This window comes from Alosa pseudoharengus, unplaced genomic scaffold (genome assembly GCF_046254945.1).
Source record: "Alosa pseudoharengus isolate Yale_2024_CS ecotype anadromous, Long Island Sound unplaced genomic scaffold, YU_APseudo_1.1 YU_APseudo_1.1_scf_23, whole genome shotgun sequence".
NCBI classification, from domain to species: domain Eukaryota; kingdom Metazoa; phylum Chordata; class Actinopteri; order Clupeiformes; family Clupeidae; genus Alosa; species Alosa pseudoharengus.
The window spans coordinates 7,825,209-7,844,848 of NW_027468685.1; the positions used below are offsets into that span (position 1 = coordinate 7,825,209).

A 19,640-nucleotide genomic window follows, 5' to 3' on the forward strand; every position below is an offset into this window, starting at 1 on the left:
CATAAGTAATTTAAATACTCGATAATGTCAATTTGCACATCGTTAAAACAACAATCACGATATTATCGCAGACGATATATATCGCCCATCCCTAACGCACACACACATGGACACACACACACACACACACGCACACTCTTGAGTGCTCTCTCATTCTTTCATCATTTTTACAAATTCCTTCCATCTCTATTTCCAGGCCTCCAGACAGCTAGCCTATTTGTTGCAGAGGTCAGGGCTACTGTATGATACCGCAATATCTTTGCACATAGAGGGCCATTATGATACAGCAATATCTTCGCACATGGAGGGCCATTATGATACAGCAATATCTTCGCACATAGAGGGCCATTATGATACAGCAATATCTTCGCACATAGAGGGCCATTATGATACAGCAATATCTTCGCACATAGAGGGCCATAGTAGGAGCAAACTGGGTCCTGCTTACTCTTGTTTTGCGTCTTGGATGATTCAATAACAAGTGGTCAGCCAAGACACATTGCTGTTTACACATGTATTCAAGGTGTGCTACAGCCAGAGACATTGCTGACCGCTTGTGTTTTGACTCCGCTACTGCCAACATCACATTCATTGGAACTTCCATTGTCTGTGATGCATCAGAACGCGTAGCGTTTACATTACAAATGATATGTGGTCTAAATGAGTCTCAGACCACCTTGGCAAGTGGTTTGAGTGATCGGATCACAGATGTGTCTTGGTGAATGTTTACACTTATTGTTAGAACTTACCACTTTTAGATTAGATTAGATTAAACTTTGTCATTGTGCAGAGTACAAGTACAGAGACAACGAAATGCAGTTTGTGATCGGATCACCCAGTACTATTTTCAAAACAAATGTGAAACAAAGTCTAGAAGTCTCTGTGTTTGGTTGAAGCATGCATGTTTGATTTTTCTCTGTAATCATTGTATAAGTGAAGGTATTTTCTCGATATGCTTTCCTGAAGCTTAAATGAACAATTGATATGCACCAATATTCCTTCTATCTGACTGGGCTACCTCCCTCTCAAACTTGGTTCGGCCAACTTGGTAGAGCTTATTTTAGTTCAAAACAACAATTGAAGGGGGGGGGGGGGTGGCTGTGGAGAGCTAGAGTCATGAATGGGCAACCTTACTGCTGTCTTTGTCACCTGGACCCATTAGTGCTCAGCCTACGACTAGCCTGCTTCATTAAAGCATTAGCAACCACTCACTAGAAAACATAATGCGTAGTTAAAAAACAACTACACGTGGGCGGCCACCTGACTAAGGAGCTTTGCTGATCGCTAATAGTCCCTCCAGAACACAGGAAACAAGAAAACTTTCCCAGTGGTACAGAGAGAAACATTGACTACAATTAAGCCTCACACACTTCATTATATAAGCGGAGGCAGAACACTAAAGCAAATATAATGTATTTTCATGTGAATTAAGAAATATTCAAAGGCAATTAAACCCCCATTATCTATCTGGTTTAACTGATATAACTTAAGATGGGCAAATCTTTGACCTGGTTGTGATATCACATACAAGTCATGACAGCTCAGTTTTTCTATGCAGTGCAGTCGACTAAGAGGTCCAGGGGCCAAAAAAGAGCATTCCAACTCAAATCAATGGACCATCCTTGCCATCCTTGATACCACTTATATCATCTGGCAGAGGTCAGGTCAGGTTGACCTCAGAAGAGTAACAAAACATATGCCTTCATGAAAAAAATAGCCTACAGCTGCCACAGGTCTTTTGATAATTAAGCAGTTCAGTCGTCCAGCAAATTAAATCTCAAACTAAGGAGTGAAAGTGGCCCTTGAGGCAAGGTAGCAACTGTGCTATTGTGTCAGTAGGCCTAAATGACAAAAGCATTTGCAAGGGTGCTTGTCAGGTGACACAAGGCTAAATCCACAATTATAACCTGGAGCCTGAGTACACCTGACCTCCAAAAAGTGTACTTGAGGGGTCACTTCTTTCCAGCAGCAGGGCCAAAAAAGATAGACCAACAATTGTGAGAGATGGATGGACCCACATCCAAGTTTATAGGCCTACTCAGTGAATATGAAGATCTATTTTGCAACAGATTAACCTCCAAGTTTCCCTCGGCGTCTTGAGAACTGGTTGCGTCACACCCACCCACCCGGTCGGTCAGTATCGGTCTAGAAGCGAAACTACCGTTGTTTGCATGAGAGCTCCGGTCAGCACAGAAACAGAGGCAGGGGGAACTACAAAGCGAATGATAACCAAGCCATGGGATTATCTTTCTAATGCCACTTAGAGAGCAAGTACAAGGGGCAATTAATGTCCCCTAAAAGCCTCTCATGTGGAACTCTAGCGGAATATAGCCTCTGCGTTTAACGTTTGAAGATCTCTCAGTATTGGCTTCAGCAAGGCATTCTTTTATCTACCATGCAATATCCATTTTAGTAGCCTTTACGGTATTGTCGCATCATTTGCAGAGCTGCTGTTACAATGAGCTATAGGGCGCACTGCCACACTGAACAGCTAAACGAGCTAACAGATAACTTCAGGCTATACAAGTTTGTTCTAAAGAAATACCACAGCCTTGATAAAGACAGGCTGAAAATTATTTTGTAGCTTCTGTTCACAGTAACGTTACTACCATAAGGAAATGCTGGTCTCCGACGAGACAGCGACGAGAAACTACAAAGCAACAGGTGCTCTCCCCCCTGCTCGCCGCAATCATAATGCACTCGTAAGCTAAAGAAATGCAGACAATTCAATTACATACATTTCTCCCAATAAATAGCTACCTAGGCTAATGAAAGCCAATGAACATGCGGCGGTGGTCAAATCGACACAAAGCATACAAGTTGTTAAGTAAACATTGCTGTTCCAAGCACACTAACGTTAACTTACCTGTGAGATTACCAGTAAATTCCGACTGCAAAAGTCGCCACTCGGAGGTATAGAAGGTATTTTTAATGTCCTTAATGTCGCAATAATATACTCCCAATAATTACGAAATTAGAAGTACGATTAGTTTACCTCCAATATTGACAGCAAGGAAAATTCCCTATGGACAACCTGTTGCCTTTGCGTCAGATAACCATCAGCCCGCCCCACAGGCTTACTGATTGGTCAAGACATAGTTGCAGGCTGCGCGAGCAACTCCCCGTGCAGCTGATTATTGGATAGCTATTGATGTCAATCCAATATGAATATTGCCTTTTAGAAAAATACACGCTAGAAAATTCAAAATCAAGATAGTGTTGCAAATAGTAGCACGTAAAATACCAAACCTGTCTATTGAAAGCCAAGATACCTGTGATGGATGATTGAACACATTCACCTGTAATATCTACACCCAGGATAATAAAATTCACATTTCTGTTGCTACACATATATGGAAGCCCGTTTCTGCCATTTGGGAAAAACGGCCTCAAACAAGTCAACATTGAGAAGTCTCAATGTAAAGATAAATGTACGTTTTGTAGGCTATTAACATTTGTATCTCAGAATTGTGACCTAGTTTGTGGCTGTTTCTTTCCAAAGTGAAAAAAAACGGGTCTCCATAGAAATAGGCTATTACCAGCTTACTTATAGGCCTAGGCTACAGGAAATGTAACTGGTTCATAGACTTCTTACTTCTCAACCAGTGCAACCCTTCTACTTTATACCAAACATGACACAAATACTTCAGCAAATGTGACTGTCCCTTATTATAAGTTAAATAAAAAAAAATGTCGTTTAGAGTGTGGACTCCTTACCAAGGAAACTGATTGCATAATACGCCCCTAAATCTCACCTGACTCTGTTCACTACTTACTGTGCAAATGAGAAAATTAAAATGAGATTTGACAGCTAAGACTAAATTGATAACATGCTGTGCACCATTAAAATTACATCAATAGCACTGAAATATGCCAGCCAATCATACCTGTCAATCAAAACATCTTAACTTCAAATTACATTTAATATCAATTAACTGATATGTTCTATTTATTGTGCCAGGTAACTAATGTACAGCAGAGATGTCCACTGACATAAATATTTCAATTTAATTTTTACACATCTTTATATTTTACACATGGCTGGGGAATAATCCCAAGGCCACCTAGCATATAAACCAGAAAATGCTGATTGAAACAGATGCCTTCACAATACGCAATGTTAACAGACACATAGGATTTTCCCTTTCCAGCAAAATATCTTGGCACTTGTAGAGCTAATACTACCACCGGATACTATTACATTTCCCGGGTCTCCAACAGGTAACTTGCAAGCTGTCAGTAGCTCTCCAAACAGAGAACACACAGAGAAGGTAAAGGAGTTGAAAGGAACACATAGGAAGCTTATTCAAGCTTATTCTGTTTTGGGTGGAGATCAGCTATGTGAATGCATGCTACTACAGCTAATATAGCCATTAGTAGCTCTTCGCCATGTTCACTTTGTCAAAGTAGAGGAAAAAAGATTGGAGACCGACCCCTACCATATTTAATACACTTTTTTTGTTGTTGTTTAAAAAAGCAAACACATAAAAAGGACAAAGTCATACAAAATCAAAACTCGCTTTACTTCTGAGCACATTACAGTACCATCCCTCTTCCCACCCCGCATGTAACTGCACCTCCAAACCACCAGAGGTCGCCAGAGAAGAGCACATAGAACAGCACAGATATCAGTACCAAAAAAGAACAGCTAAGAGAAAGGCAACTTGGACAGAAATGTTAAAAAAATAACGTATATTAAAAAAAAATACAAACATCTTGCGCAGTGACAGTAAGATGAGTTTGGAGAATTCTTTTTTTTTTCATCCAGTTATTTGGTCTACTTCAAGACCCTGCTCAAAGCAAAGGCCCAAAATGAAAACAAAAGAAAAACAAACCAACAAAAAAAGAAAACACAAGTTACTGCATTGGTTCACATGCAAGCCAAAGACTATACACATATGACATGATATGACTGATTTCACTACATGCTACACCGATCCCCATTGTTAGTCTGCCAGCTCAGCTTTTCTCGCTGCCAGACAAAACATGTCTGAAGGTGGAGCTTTTAAAATGAAAAACAAAACAAAAACAAAACAAAAGAAAACAATCCATTGTGACTGCAGGAGCCTTGGAACATTTGCCTTTGCAGTTCAAAGTTCAGTTCAACTATGTTCCTTAGTGGACAGAGGGAAGTCTGTTGGTGTGTTGGTGAGTTAATGGTCGAGTATCTACAGATTGGTTGCTTCTGCATTATGCTGTTTCACAGGAGGCGTGCAAGGTGGGCTACAACTGGGAGAGAGATTGCTGAGAGGGAGGCCGGAACCTTGGTTGAGAGAGGAGCGAGAGAGGAGGGGAAGAATGACAGTGTGACACAGCCTTGCCTGGTGGTCTGGTCTGGTCTGGGCTGGTGAGTTTGTAGAGCGTGTGAGGTAGCGCGTTGATGTCAGTGCTGCACCAGAGGACACGACAGCTCCGGTGTGCTTTTGATTTGTATAATTTACAGACAATGTGTTTGGACTTGCCAATGAAACGGTAAATTATGTTAGTTTGTTTTTTTTTTTTTTTTAAAAAGAGACACCCAAAGTGCTTATTTACAGAATGAGAAGAAACAACATTAGTGAGAATCAGGCGTAGAGCGTTCCAAAATAAAGGCCAAAGACAGAAAATCGCTGCTGAAAGTCCATTTCTTCCTTACCTCTCCCTCTCCTCACGCACCCCAACCAGCTGGTACAAGCCTCCATCACATCTTCCTCTTTCATCCCAGAATGCCACCGCACCACACACACACAAACAAACCTCTCTCTCTCTCTCTCAGCCCTCGTTAGCCGCCACCAGCTGGCCCATCCCCTGTCGTACGTACACTGCCTGGATCTCCTTGCTCTTGAGGCAGAAGTCGCAGGCCCAGATGGCGGCGTCCTCGCGGTTCAGGAGCCCGTACGCCGGCTCCGTCAGGCCCGTGCAGTCGCGGTGGAACCAGCGCTTGCACGACGCCTCACACAAGATGGCCTCCTGGTCGTCGTGCACCTCGGACAGGCAAAAGCCGCAGGGGCAAACCGACCCCCCGCCCATTTTCGGGGGGCCCCCGCCGGGACCGGAAGAGGGGGGCGCGGGACCAGGGGGCAGGGGCGACTGGGTGGTGGGAGTCGGGGTGGAATTGGACGGGGGGTTGGGGTTGTTGCCAGGCGTGTTGCCACCACCGTTGTTGGGCAAGTTGTTAGGGGTGGAGTTGGGCGGTTGGTTAGCCATGGGGGCAGACCCCGGGCCACTGTTCTGTTGATTGTACGGCGTGGGACCAGGGGCGGAGTTGGGTGGCGTCGTCTGCGGAGGCTGCTGGGAAGAGTTGTTGGAGGACGGGCCACCGGTGGAGTTCGGCGGCGGATGCTGATTGGACGGCGGCTGCTGAGGGCCATTCAGAGGGCCAGTGGGAGAGGAGTTGGGGTTGGGAGGGGGTGGGACGGAAGAGGGCTGGCCGGGGGTGTTTGGGTTGGGATGCTGGACGTCGGGGTGACCGGGGAATCCTCCCCCAGGCTGGGGGGGACCGGAGGATGGGGAAGGCCCAGGGGTGTTGTTGTTGGTCGGGGGGCCGGAGGGGTTGAGGTTAGGGGGCTGCTGCTGGGGTGGGCCTGGTTGGGGGCCACCAGGGCCAAAGTTCTTCCCCTCGTCGTTGCCTGGAGGACTGGGGCCTGGGTAGGGGCCTTCCTGGTTCGGTGGAAACTGTCCTTGTGGGGGTAACCCCGGATGACCCCCAACCATGTTTCCTCCTCCAGGGCCCCCCATGCCTCCCATCATGTTCATCCCGCCTGGCATGCCGCCCATGGGGTTCATAGGCCCGTGGGGTGGCCCCCGGGGACCCCCTCCACCTGGTAAAGGAGGGCTGTTGAAGGGGTGGACGCCCTGGCCATGCTGAGGCTGCTGCGGAGGCATCCCGAAGCGCGGATGTGGGGGTCCCCCGCCCCCTGGGCCCCCCATCCCGCCAGGGGACAACATGGGATTGAATCCTTGACTAGGATGCATGGGCGGGCTAAAGTTGGGAGGCATGTTGAACTGCGACGGCCCGCCAGGGGGAAAGCCACCACCACCGCCGCCTCCTCCACCCCCTGGAAACCCTGGCATCCCAAAACCACCTAGGTGGTGCGGCCCGGCGTTGGGTGGAGGTGGACCGAACGGCGGCCTGCGTCCAGGCGGACCTCCTCCAGGCCCGCCAGGGCCCCCCATGAAGCCCATGGGGCCCCCCATTCGGCCGGGACCCCCATAGCCCCCGCCGGCACCACTCGCCCCCGGGCTGGACAGGAAGGCAGCACCACCGGGGCGGGACGGGGCTCCGAAGTCGTCATCGAACGGGTTGGAGGCCACCAGGTGGTCGACCATGGGAGTGGGCGGGGGCGCAAACTCGGAGAGGTGCGAAACCGCCGGCCCCTGCTGGGTGAAGGGGAAAACAGGAAACAGAAAAGCGAGAACATGAACTATGAACTGCATGCGCATGAACTGATATGCAGGAAAAGTTTACTGAACAATGAATGTTGGTAGGTTTACAAAAAAGACTGAATGATAATGCAACAGGCAATCCTCGCATTACCTGTGCATTGGATTTTTTTCTCTTTTTCTCCGGGCTCTTCAGCATCTGTGAACCTTCAGACAGAGGGAAGAGAAAGGATCGGAAGTGAGTGTAGGTAGATTATGAGACAGGCATCTTTTCCCCATCGACACTGATCTTGGATGGAAAGCTGCTGTCTTCTGTGTTACTGGTGATAGAAAGACCATGAGGTACAACCAAGTCGTGTTGAAGCCCACTGACCACCACCACCATACCATGCCAACATGCCATCAAACACTCCAATTGGTGATCTGTGTCTGTATGTGTGACACCTAGCCACAACTTTACAATATTAGGCTAAAATCTGCTGATTAATGACACAGCTTAAAACAGGAGTGTCTAAATATTTGACTACTTCATAGATACCAGGCCATGCCCGGACTGCACGACCAAATTAAATGATGGTGCCAGTCAAAACTTTGCTTGGTACCATAGGGAAGCTCAGTAGAAACAGCTGAGTTTGTGTTAGTAACCTGGAAACCCATTATCGCAAACCTCCAGGCATAATTAGCACAAACAGTCTTATCTTCAGTTCTAATTACATTGCATGTATGAACCGAACTGATTCTGGTCGCTACCGCAAACGCAGCCAGGTGAGGCGGGTTGAGGACACCTGGACGGATGGGTGACGAGCAGGCACAGAACGGAGAGCGGACACAGCACAAGCAGGTAGACAACGCAGACAGGTAACGCTAGCTTGACATAAACCCAGAGACAGTTCCCTTGAAAACAGACAACCGGACAGTCAGATAGCGAGTGGACAGGGAGATGAAAATCTGCAGCAAGAATGGAGATTCCGCAAGGACACGGAGATGGACTGACGGACGTGTGCCTACCTTTGCCTCGTTTTCCTTGACTTTGTCCCGCCAGTAGTCTCCCCGATTCGGCAGCCATTAATATGACTGTCGGTGCGGTGCCATGTCACCGTTCATATAGAGAAAAAGTGTAAAATTGTCGAGCACGTCTTTAATGGGTCCAAACACTACTCCGGTGATCTTAACAAAGAACCAGAGGATTAGCTTACGTTACCAGCTCCAAGCTACTCCATGAATTCAGTTAACATGGCAGCTACATAACGTTAGCTATTCCTCATTATATCTGTCACGGGAACTATTTCTCCATCTAACAACCAGAAAAATGAACTCCAAGCCAAGACGTCAGACAGCGCAATGGATAAAAAAAAAAGCAACGAGTACAATGGTTTTGGGTGAAAACGACTGCCAAATAGCTAGTTAGTTGGTTAGTTAGCAAAGCGTCGAACACTCCCCCTCTTTAGAAAATATGATCACTTACAGATGTGTGTAAGATAGCTAGGCTAACATGCAAGCTGGTATGACCATGTAGCCTAACGTTACCCTCGTAAACTCTGCTTGCTAGACATCTGTCTATGATCAAACTAGAATCACAATCATTGAAAACAAGAATCCAGTGTACAGGATGCATGTAGTAGCAGAGTCGGGATAATCCCGATCTTCGTTTATAGATGATACGACGGTGAAATTACCAGTTTAATTCAATGATGTTTTTCAGCTAGTTAGCAAGCTAGCTAGTAATTTAGCACAAGATAGCTGACCAGTTAGCTAGCTAGCTAGCCGTCTTACATTGCTAGCAGTCATCTTACTATATTGCTCTTGTTTGTGTCCGCTACGAAGAACCTTCCCCCTGTATTACTGCATACATATCACTCTTGTTCTCCGTAATTAATATCAAATAAACTTACAATTATATTTTATCCACAAACACGAAATTGGCCATGTTAATTACGGCCTACGGACGCCGCTGGACAAAGACGGACAGGCAGGGGAGACGCGCAACCGGGATTATTACAATCAGTGAAATACGTGGGGTTGGTGGTTGAACTTTTTAGTTTGAAATGGGCTCTATTACAATATATTGGGTTTTTGCATTTTACATAATAATTGAAACCTCTTAAACAAATCATTAGTAACATGAGAAGTAGTTACATGTAAATTTCAATACGTTTTGCTGAAATTCTTTGACATAGTTCTCCCTGTAATGTTAAGGAAGTGGGCTAGTTCAGACTAGACCACTCGTTCAGACTAGGCCATATTTTCGTAGGGGTGTGTGGATGCACCAGAGCACTAGGTCGTATAACGGAAATTACAACAATGAATTGACTTTATTGATTATTATAACAGTTGATCAATCTTGTGAGTGGTTTGAAGCTAACACTTTATTGGAAATGTCTCTGTATGTTACCCGAGACGTCCACTTGAATTGCGTTATGGGATACATAGTAATCTCTCCAACAAGCTGTGCTCACTAAGGAAAACTGCAATGATCTGAAGATACGATAAGGTATTACAACAAGATATCCTGATCTTACAACAAGAGATCCTGATACAAAAATAGCAGGACTCTTTTGTATGCAGAAATGTTTTTGTGAAATGTGATTTTGTTTTTGTAAATGTGAAATTATTCCCTATAGGCTAATGGATCATTTTAGGAAAGCAAATCAGAGATCATTTAATTTTATAGTTGTGGGATGTTCCCGTTGGTAAGGGGCACGTGTTATGTTATTAAAACTGACAGACGTAAACAGCCTACTTTTTGCATTTTATTTTTTACAGTTCTAAATGTAGGCCCACAAATAAACTTTGATAAGGTCTGCTTTGACATTTTGATTTCTATTTGTGATAAACAAGAGGAGTGTGCATCAATACATGCAACAACAACAAAAGAAAAATGTGAATGGGCCACTCAAATACATTATTAGATCGGCCTAACTACATGTCAGAAGGCAGCTGAATTTGAGAGATGTCTGGCCTTTGAGTGGGTTTATTGAATATGACTTAGGTCTTGAGCTCCCAATACCACTAATATACAACCAATGCCACTCAGTGTCATTCTATATTTGGATAGCGCTATGTAGGCTAAACTATGTGGATAATGGCTAATTTGGCCTAATAAATAAAACGGTGTCTTGCACATCTTGGAATATTTGTTGAAAATGTATCTTATTTTAGATGGCCATTAGCAAGTAAAAAAACACAGTGCCACAAGGGTGTATGGTGTATCTTCAAATGAGCTGCATGTCATATTCACAGATACAATAGGCTACATCTACGTAAGTCCTGCGCGTCTCCACCCCCTGCACCTCGTACTCTCGGCATACTCGTTTCTCACCTCAATTGCATTCACTGCTAGAACGAGGATCACCAAGATCTCCTTAAACAAACTCACTTATGGAATTAATATTTTAGAAGACAATTAAGCCAGATGTTATGGGATAACATTTTAAGAAGAAAGGCGTTGACGAACTGCACAGGGATATGTATTTACCTTTATGTTCTGACTTTGAACAAGAACATGTTAATGTGAAGTTCGTATAGGTTTATTATTTTGTTTTGAGAACACCACAAACAGTAGAGTAATTGTTGCAAAAGTTTAAATGACCGATAAATGCTTACTAAACAAGACAATTTGACTCACAAGTTTTTAGAATAAGGAGGGACAATTTACGTGCGTAACGGTGTGTATGGCGCTTGGAGAGGCATACGTTCCCTCTCCAATCTCACCACAAAGATTTGCAATGGCGAGGTGGTTTAAAGAGTTTCCCATCAACTTCAGAAATGGAACAGATAAAATCCGTTCTGTCTCGGAGTCGGACTGTCAGAACCGTGACAAGCCTGCGGGAACCTTGGGCATGGGTACCGCTCCGAGGGGGAGTCCGCGTAAAGGCTCCGGCGGTGGCAGAAGCGGCGGGGTGAGCTGCCTTCTGTCAGGAAGAAATCGGAAAAACTCTACCAACGAACCCTGTCACAGTGTGATTAAGGATGAGAAGGTTTGGGACAGTCTGCTCTCTGGAAAAAGTAGGAAAAATTCGAAATCAGTGGCTGTATCTGAGGAGCAAAATCGGACACTGAAGAATTGTATCTCGGCAAGTTCTTACATCACCCGACTCATCAAAGTGGAGAAACAAGATAAGATACAAAATCCCAGCAGTGCATGTACTCCTCCGATCGAAGAACAGAATAAGGGCACGATGGTTGGCAAACCCGAGACGGTGAGAACCCATGGTCACTCATATAGCCTAGTTATGCATGTAAACATGTTTTAAAAGATAGTACTGTTGCAATTCATTTACATGGTGTAGAGAGAGTGATAACTGTTTTGTTTTTTGTTGTTTTTAACTATTAAGATGTCGTGAACCTATTTTCACCCACTTGTTCACCACAGATGCAACCTCATCTCTAATGTACCATTAATAGCTTTGGCAGAAGGAGCCAAATCTAAAGAAAGCTCTGGTCAATGTGAAAGTTGATCGTGCATCAATCTGAGCCAACCCCCAAACTTGTCTTTGTGTCTCCTGCCCTTCTTTGTATTATCTTGTCCATGCCTGTCTATCTTCCTGCCTGCCTACCTACATGTCTATCTCCCTGCCTGCCTGTCTGCATACATGTCTGTCTCCCTTTCCACCTTTCTCACTTCCTATGTCAATCTCTCTCTCCTTTCATCCAGCATTGTTCTGCACTCTGAATTTAAAGTTAATGCATGATTAGATGTAACCCCCCCCCCCTCAACACACACACACACACACACACACACACACACACACACACACACACACACACACACACACACACATACACACACACACACATACACACACACATACACACACACACACACACACACACACACACACACACACACACACACACCCTTTTCCTTGATATCCTCACACTCACCTTAACCCCCGCCCCATACACACACCCCTACTGTGAGACCTATCATCCTGTCAAAGGAGCATGTCATCTGACATGCAGGTGCTAAATCCCTGGTCCCCTCTGGCAGCGCTTTGAAAGTTCAAAAAGAGAGACAGGAGCTAGCGGAAGAGAAAGAACAGATGTAACAGGATGGTGTGAGAAAGAAGGGAGATTTAAGAAAGGAAAGAATCACTGAAGGGTGAGGGGAGGGGGTAGTTTTATGTTTCCAACCGTTGATCCTTTTTTTCCCCTCTGCTCCATGCATCCTACGTCCGGTTGCTTTTGTTCCTTTGTGAGGTCGAGAGAGGGAATCTCTCCAGGGTTTTTGGGACTAGGGACAAGGCACTGAAAAAGCAGATGTCACCTTTTCTCTAATGTGACCTACAAAATTCTGTTTTTGTGTTTCTTGGGTGTAAAGAACATCTAAGAACTACTCAGAAAAAAAAAACAGAACTGGAATAATGACCTTCAACAAATTGGTACTTAGTAGAATTTTTCTGCGGATTCTGGCAATGACTGATTTTTTAAGCGACTGCTTCATTTATGTGTGTGTGTGTGTGTGTGTGTGTGCGTGTGTGTGCGTGTGTGTGGTCGTGTGTGTGTGTGTGCGTGTGTGTCTGTGCGTGTGCGTGTGTGTGTGTGTGTGTGTACACACATGAGTTTTTTATGTTTAGACCTACAGTTCTATCTGACATTTGTGACACCACTCATTTCCAAAAGTTAATGGTTTTCCTGATATTACTACTAGTTGGTCGTAGAAATGAGAAGGAGAAATTAATGCTCAGTCGAGCTAACAAGCAAACAAACGAACAAACACAGAAATTGCACAAAAAGCAGAGATGTATATTTACCGGCATATCAAAGAGATTTCATGCTGGTTGTGGTACTCTGGCCTCTGTAACAGATGGATTCCCACTGATAGGCTATGAGGCTGTGCAACACCAGTCTTATCTAAATTGAGTTAGCACAAGCACAGGTCAGATAACCCTTTTTGTTCTAAAACAAGAGACAGCCGTAAAAAGAGAGACGCCTGCAAACAGCCCATTAGGAGTGTTAGCTTTTACACACACATACACGCACACACCACACATACACACACACACACGCACACACACATGGAACTACACACACACACACACACACACACACACACACACACATGCATGCACGCAAACACACACACACGCATGCACGCAAACACACACACACATAGGTACACACACACACACACACACTGCCCCAGAGTTATCTGAGGCTCAGGCTGATGTAGACAGCCTTTATGACCATGTCTGTAAAGGTTTGAAAAAGACTTGCGTCTGGTCGAAACCAGAACAATGCAGGGAGGAGTGCAGATGTCCTGCTGAAGGATACCATTTCACAAGATGAATGACATGCTGTGACTTACTGAATGAGGAGCCGATAAAGTGTTCCTCTTTTGAATTCTTGATGAGGATGAGGAAGCTGCAAGTGTTTGTCCATCTGTAATATTTCTTGCTGTCCAGAATCAATGAAAAAGTACAGTGTTTTATTTCCTGTGTTGATATACGCATATAATTTTGAGTTGTTCATGGGTAAATATTGATGATGGCATATCCGCTGTCTAATTATCCACAGGAGACCATCCGGTAAATATTTATGCAAAGCGGCACCAGGCCTGGGGGTTCTGCATAGGGCGCGATGGAGGGTGTTTCGTGTACGGCCGAATAGCCGCCAGTTATGTAATAAACCCTGGCTCTGTGAGACAGGGGCTTTTCCACAGGCTGACCTCACCCGTCCTGAATATTTTTAAGCTCTGAACTCATCACATCACGTGCAGACAGGACATATAACGAGGGACGTTTATTTATTTAACTTAATAAAGTATTTTCATCTCCAGAGGTTTACATCTAATAAACATGTCACATGATGACGTCGTTTTCGCAGGATCGCATTTTTAAAAATCACAGAATCAATAGAAACTTTATTGATTTCATGTGATATGATATCATTCACTCAATTGCTGATAACATTTTGCCCTATCAATTAGTGGGTTCATAAATAAGTTATCAAATACTTACACACATAAAACTGCACTTTTTCCTCCTCAATTTCCTCACAATCTATTTATTTAATTCTTCTAATTATTTTCCTTTATCCTTATGAATAGACACCTCTGCACATGAAAGTTGAGCAGCTAAATGCCATTTCACTTGATGTTTTACGACAGTATCTATGTACAGTATGTGACAAATAGAAATAAATAAAAATTCTTGAATCTTTGAATAATTGTTCAAATTTGATGCAGGTTATTATCAGGGAGGATTATGCGGATCCGTTCGATGCCCAGAGGAGCCGTGAGCAGAACGTGTCACCAGGGCGGGGAGAGAACGACGGCTACATGGAACCGTATGATGCCCAACAGCTCATCACAGGTAACCGCAGAAACAGATGCGTATACTGTACACATTCTCTTACACGTTTAACTGCTTCTGATATGGAACACAAGTGCTGATTTCATAGGAAAACTTGTGCATGTCACCCCCAAAAATTAGGATAATCTAACTTGCATGAAATAATAAACCACCTTTGTGCCACTTAATCAGCTTTGCTATTGTCTTCTTGTTGACGTTTCTTTTCACCACATTTCTTGCTCACTCAAAGTGGGCTAATGTTACCCTCATCCACCTTCATCATTCAGACCATTCCATACATCAGGGCTTTCACCACTTGCCACCCAGTCATACACACCCACCCTACACCTCCTCTCAAGCCATTAGTTGAGTATGGTGTACGTGCATCGAGGCACCTACACGGCTGACATTTGTTTTGTGTGGCTACCGATTAGCGAGCATGCACATTAACCCTCTCCTGAATGCTGCTGCACCCCAAAGGGTTGCCATAGAGACCATGCTGTTCTGGGACAATGGGTGCAGTTTCCTGTCTCTACTTCCTGTTTCCTGTCTCTGTTTCCTGGTCCTATTCTTTGGAAGTCAGGTTGCCCCATAATGACACCCCCCCCCTTTCTGTCAGATGGCCCTGACGTGGCCACCCCATTTGTCAAAAAAAGGGCCTGCCCTCTTTTCCCCAAAAAATTCCCGGGGTTTCGGAGTTCATTCATCTGGTCGTACACTCTGCTGACCCCTCATTCTATTGCTACGTTGTCCTATAGGACCATTCCCCTTGGGCCGGGACACATGCTCTATATAATGTGAAAGTATTACAATTTGATCTATGGAAAAATGGGACAATATATGAGGAAGTGCATTTTAGATTTACTACCCAATGGGATATCCTTAATTACAAACTAACAATGGCTGTGCACTATGATGGAGGTTGAAAGCTATTAGTGCCACCAAGGGAATAGAAGATTAAAGCACAGGGCTGTATGGGCATCTGTGTGTGTGTGTGTGTGTGTGTGTGTGTGTGTGTGTGTGTGTGTGTGTGTGTGTGTGTGTGTGTGTGTCTGTGTGCTCACTCATTGAGTCATTCACTTTGGCTGTGGTTCTTTTCGTAGAGATCCGGCGCAGAGGGTCCAAGGACCTGCTGAAGATGTCCACCTTCCTGGAGGGCGGCGAAGGCCTGCGGGACGACCCGAGGTCCTCTCATCCTCTGCAGATATATGATGACCCATACGAGGGAGCCACAGAGACGACTGTGAGCCGCCCAGAGTCCGACCCGCGTTCCCCAGCGGAGTATGAGCTGCCCTGGGAGTGGAGGAGGGAACAGATCCTGAAGGCGCTGTCAGGTACCACAGAACCTGGCCGGAAACTATGTCTGTTAGGTACCACAGAACCTGGCTGGAACTATAGACATGTTTAATGTCCATCAAACTTTACATAAAATGGAAATTTGTCTTTGACAGTGGCATAAAAACACACAAAACACACACACACACACACACATCACAATATCTCTAATATATCTTTTCATGATTTTCACAAAGAATTGAAAACCGATGGAGTCCCTGTGATGGCAATTGTTTTTGGACAAAATAGAGGATAGCAACTAAGCCAATAGGGGAATTGTAAATAACGGCCTTCTGCTTGGTCAGACACAGCCTTGTAATAAAACTCAAAGGTAAACTGGGCCACATAACTACTGACTCTGAAGTGGGTCTGGCCTGATCTTGTCACAATGACATTGTCATTGATATTAACTTTTTTTTACTGTTATCACTATAGTTATCGTTCCTGATGTGAATGGCCCTTAACATTATGAGAAATACAGTCCTGCAGTGCTGGATATGCAAGATCAAGGGAAGGGAAGTTTACTCACAGATCCGCTCTGTACTCGTTGGGCAGTGTGCATTAAAAAATAGTTTTTACATAAAAAAAAACCTCTTCCTTTAGTCACTCACAGTAACAATAGCTCAACAACGCTAACATCAAGTGGCATTCAGAGCTCTTGGGGTCATTTTTCAATACATGGACTAAAGCCTAGTCCGGAACTAAAAGTGAACGTGGAAAATTCCACTGGAAATTGTTTTGTAAATGTAAAATGTAAACCAGGTTTTTCTAGGCCAAGTATACTTGTGTATACAAGGAATTTGGTCTCTGCATTTATCCCATCCGTGAATTAGTGAACACACAGAGCACACAGTGAACACACAGTGAGGTGAGGACACACTAACCCGGAGCAGTGAGCTGCCTTGCTACAGCGGCGCTCAGGGAGCAGTTAGGTGCCTTGCTCAAGGCAGTCTCTTGTACTCTTTGGTTAATGACAGTCTCTCGTACTCTTTGGTTAATGACAGTCTCTCGTACTCTTTGGTTAACGACAGTCTCTTGTACTCTTTCAGTTCCATTTGATGACGCCGCTGATCGCCTGGACCACACAACCCCAGGCAGAGAGGAGGCAGCAGCCCCACATCTCTCCTGGCCCCAGATGCATCCCCTGCAGCGGTGGAGCTGGAGCCAGAGGGGCCCCAGGACCTCCCCACCACCCAGCCAGGCAGTCCCCAGACCCCCACCACCCAGCCAGGCGGCCCCCAGACCCCCACCACCCAGCCAGGCGGCCCCCAGACCCCCACCACCCAGCCAGGCGGCCCCCAGACCCCCACCACCCAGCCAGGCAGTCCCCAGACCACCACTACCCAGCCAGGTGGTCCCCAGATCCCCACCACCCAGCCATTCTGGCGGGAGCCCTACCTCCACTGCTGAGGGAGACGGATGCAGGGTGGACCCCAGTGTGCCTCTGGAGACGCAGAGGTGAGGCTTCTGTTGGTGTCCGGAGGGGGCGGGGGGAGTACAACAAAGGAGTGGGATGGGGCGGGACGGGATTGGAGCGGATGGATGAAAGACTGTTTTTAGAAATGCAAAACTCCAGTCCAAAGGGACATGAGAGTGAGCGCGTGGGCAGACTGGTTTTGTCTGGCCAGCCAATCAGTTTTGGGACAGGTTTATAGCAGTTCACAGACCTGGTTGGTCTAGATTGCACATGTGTCCTCTCTTCTCCAAGCCTGAGGCTTGATACTGATATGGGAAAGTCTCGATTGCTAAGGCAGTTCATGAGATACTTCAAACTTCCAGTAGATCCTCAATATTCATCAAGCTTTTGCTCATAATTCATTATAGCGGGATTTTTGGTTTGTGGTTTTGAAGTAACTCATACAGTATGCTAAAATCTGCACCTCCATTAATCAGTTAATACAATGGTCTGCTTTCTGTTGGAGTGATACTTCCCTCTCTCAGTTTCCCTTTCTCCCCCTCTTGTGTATCCACAGCTGGTACCATGGCAGTGTGACACGGCAGGAAGTGGACTCTCAGCTGCAGTCCTGCAAAGAGGGCAGTTTCCTGGTCAGAGACAGCGAATCGGGAACCAGCAAGTACTCCATTGCTCTCAAGTGAGTTATGCTGTATCATTCTGTATGTTCTACAACCCCAAAGCAGAAAAATGTGTGACGTTATGTAAAATGTAAATAAAAACAGAATATGATCTGTTTTTATTCTATCAAATCTCGTAAACCCATATTTGGCTGCAAAACTGACATAGACGGCAATGGTAAAGCACAGTGGCAGCTGGGAAGATCTTTTTTTTTTTAAATTGTACTTTGTACATTGCACATGTCTCATGGCGCTTTACAGAGTGTTAGACAATCAGAGAAAAGAAAAGAAAGGAAAAGATCTTTCAGGCTATCGCACGCCAACCATGCTCCATATCCACTACACAACCGCTACCACCATCCACATTGCGTCCCCAATGTTTTCCAGACTTCCTCTGACTCATTCTCTCTCTTTCCGTTTCTCTGTGCCTCCTCTCCTCTCTCCCCGTAAGGACGAGCCAGGGCTGCGTGCACATCATCGTGGCGCAGACCAAGGAGAGCGGCTACACACTGGACCAGAGCCGCTGCACTTTCCCCAGCATCCCCCAGGTGGTGCACTACTACTGCACCCAGCCGCTGCCTTTCCCCGGAGCCAATCACATGACCCTGAGGCACCCCGTGCCCCGCCCACTCTAGTCACATGACCAGGATTCCCCTGCTGATTGGAGGGGGAGGTGTGGGGGGGGGGGGTTTGGAGGGCTCTACCTGAGACGTTCACCTTACACTGAGACTCAGGGACTACAAGAACTGTGGCAGATTTTCATATGCTGTATGAATGGATGTATACTGTGAAATATACAGAGAATTATATTTTTTGAAGCTGTTTCATTTGAACTGCTGTAATATGCTGTAACACATGAGAAAATGCAACTGGCTAAAATGCAACTCTCACACCCACCAGTTTATATGACTCCGGGCGGCACAGATAGAACAGTTCCACTACTGTACTGAAGCTAATATAATGGAAGAAATCCATTTGCTTGAGATTCCCCTAAACTGATTGGAAATACAGGAGAATGATACTTCCTGGGCTTTCTTTTCCAGTGTTGCCATTTGCCCCACCCCTGTAGTCTGTCACACACAGCTGTAGAGCTCCAGGGATAACGGTGCTTCTAAGAGCATGATAGCTGCCGACTGCATCTGAACTCTGACTAAAAGAAACATGGTATCTACCGCCCCCTGTTGGACTCAGAACTCAGACAGAATTTTGACTCATCACAAGGACTGGGATGCTGTGTGGTCACCACTGATCTGGACCCTCTGCCCAGCACAATGCACTCCAATCAGGGCAACATGTGTATGAGACAGCTGTGTGCACAGCATGAAAGCATAACTGTGCCATATTTGTACTGTGAATTTATTGCCTTAAAAAAACAAACACTTTCTTATCCTTTACTGCTGTGTGAACAGTTGTGACGTTTTGTTATGGTATGCACTCCCCCCCCATCATGTACCTGTGTCAGACACACATATTTCATCTCTGAGTCTAAGCTCTCCTGCGGGCAACAGGAGCAATAATTGTCCTCGCCTCTTGATACCGAGTCCTCAGTCTGGTTGCAGTTCAGGTCTTTCATTGTGA

At 45.4% G+C, this 19,640-nt stretch overlaps 3 protein-coding genes across 11 annotated transcripts in view; 1 reads left to right on the forward strand and 2 right to left on the reverse strand.

Moving 5' to 3' along the window:
* The window catches only part of cgnb (cingulin b), a 37,046-nt gene extending 34,004 nt beyond the window's left edge, over window positions 1-3,042 (reverse strand). For both annotated transcript variants that reach the window (XM_076301229.1, XM_076301228.1), the window contains exon 1: window positions 2,867-3,042. The gene's annotated coding sequence lies outside the window, so the exon portion shown is untranslated. The remainder of the gene's footprint in view (window positions 1-2,866) is intronic.
* Window positions 3,043-4,894: 1,852 nt separating this feature from the next.
* pygo2 (pygopus homolog 2 (Drosophila)) lies at window positions 4,895-9,345 on the reverse strand. 8 transcript variants are annotated; one of them, XM_076301235.1, is made up of 4 exons: window positions 9,255-9,345; window positions 8,371-8,436; window positions 7,517-7,569; window positions 4,895-7,359 (listed from the first exon to the last, which is right to left on the reverse strand). In XM_076301235.1, the coding sequence occupies exons 2-4, from the start codon at window positions 8,426-8,428 to the stop codon at window positions 5,752-5,754; spliced, it is 1,719 nt and encodes a 572-aa protein (XP_076157350.1). In that variant the 5' UTR covers window positions 8,429-8,436; window positions 9,255-9,345; the 3' UTR covers window positions 4,895-5,751. The 8 variants fall into 8 exon arrangements, with proteins under 8 accessions (XP_076157350.1, XP_076157349.1, XP_076157347.1 ...); XM_076301234.1 differs by having other exon boundaries at window positions 8,371-8,529; window positions 9,255-9,343; XM_076301232.1 differs by having other exon boundaries at window positions 8,371-8,529; window positions 9,156-9,339.
* A 1,380-nt stretch (window positions 9,346-10,725) lies between these two features.
* LOC143140621 (SH2 domain-containing adapter protein E-like) lies at window positions 10,726-18,697 on the forward strand. Its single transcript, XM_076301649.1, has 6 exons — window positions 10,726-11,561; window positions 14,549-14,675; window positions 15,758-15,988; window positions 17,039-17,447; window positions 17,963-18,082; window positions 18,514-18,697. Exons 1-6 carry the CDS (start codon window positions 11,034-11,036, stop codon window positions 18,695-18,697), a joined length of 1,599 nt encoding a protein of 532 aa, XP_076157764.1. The 5' UTR covers window positions 10,726-11,033.
* The last annotated feature ends 943 nt before the right edge of the window (window positions 18,698-19,640 follow it).

What these genes read in the sequence shown, in the direction of transcription:
- pygo2 (XM_076301235.1), bottom strand. Translation starts at nt 8,428, where the DNA reads ATGGCTGCCGAATCGGGGAGACTACTGGCGGGACAAAGTCAAGGAAAA. An exon ending in TCAAGGAAAACGAGGCAAAG is followed by an intron (nt 7,570 to 8,370) that starts GTAGGCACACGT and finishes CTCTGTCTGAAG; the next exon opens with GTTCACAGATGCTGAAGAGC. An exon ending in GAAAAAAATCCAATGCACAG is followed by an intron (nt 7,360 to 7,516) that starts GTAATGCGAGGA and finishes CCCTTCACCCAG; the next exon opens with CAGGGGCCGGCGGTTTCGCA.
- LOC143140621 (XM_076301649.1), top strand. Translation starts at nt 11,034, where the DNA reads ATGGCGCTTGGAGAGGCATACGTTCCCTCTCCAATCTCACCACAAAGA. An exon ending in GATCCTGAAGGCGCTGTCAG is followed by an intron (nt 15,989 to 17,038) that starts GTACCACAGAAC and finishes GTACTCTTTCAG; the next exon opens with TTCCATTTGATGACGCCGCT. An exon ending in AAGTACTCCATTGCTCTCAA is followed by an intron (nt 18,083 to 18,513) that starts GTGAGTTATGCT and finishes TCTCCCCGTAAG; the next exon opens with GACGAGCCAGGGCTGCGTGC.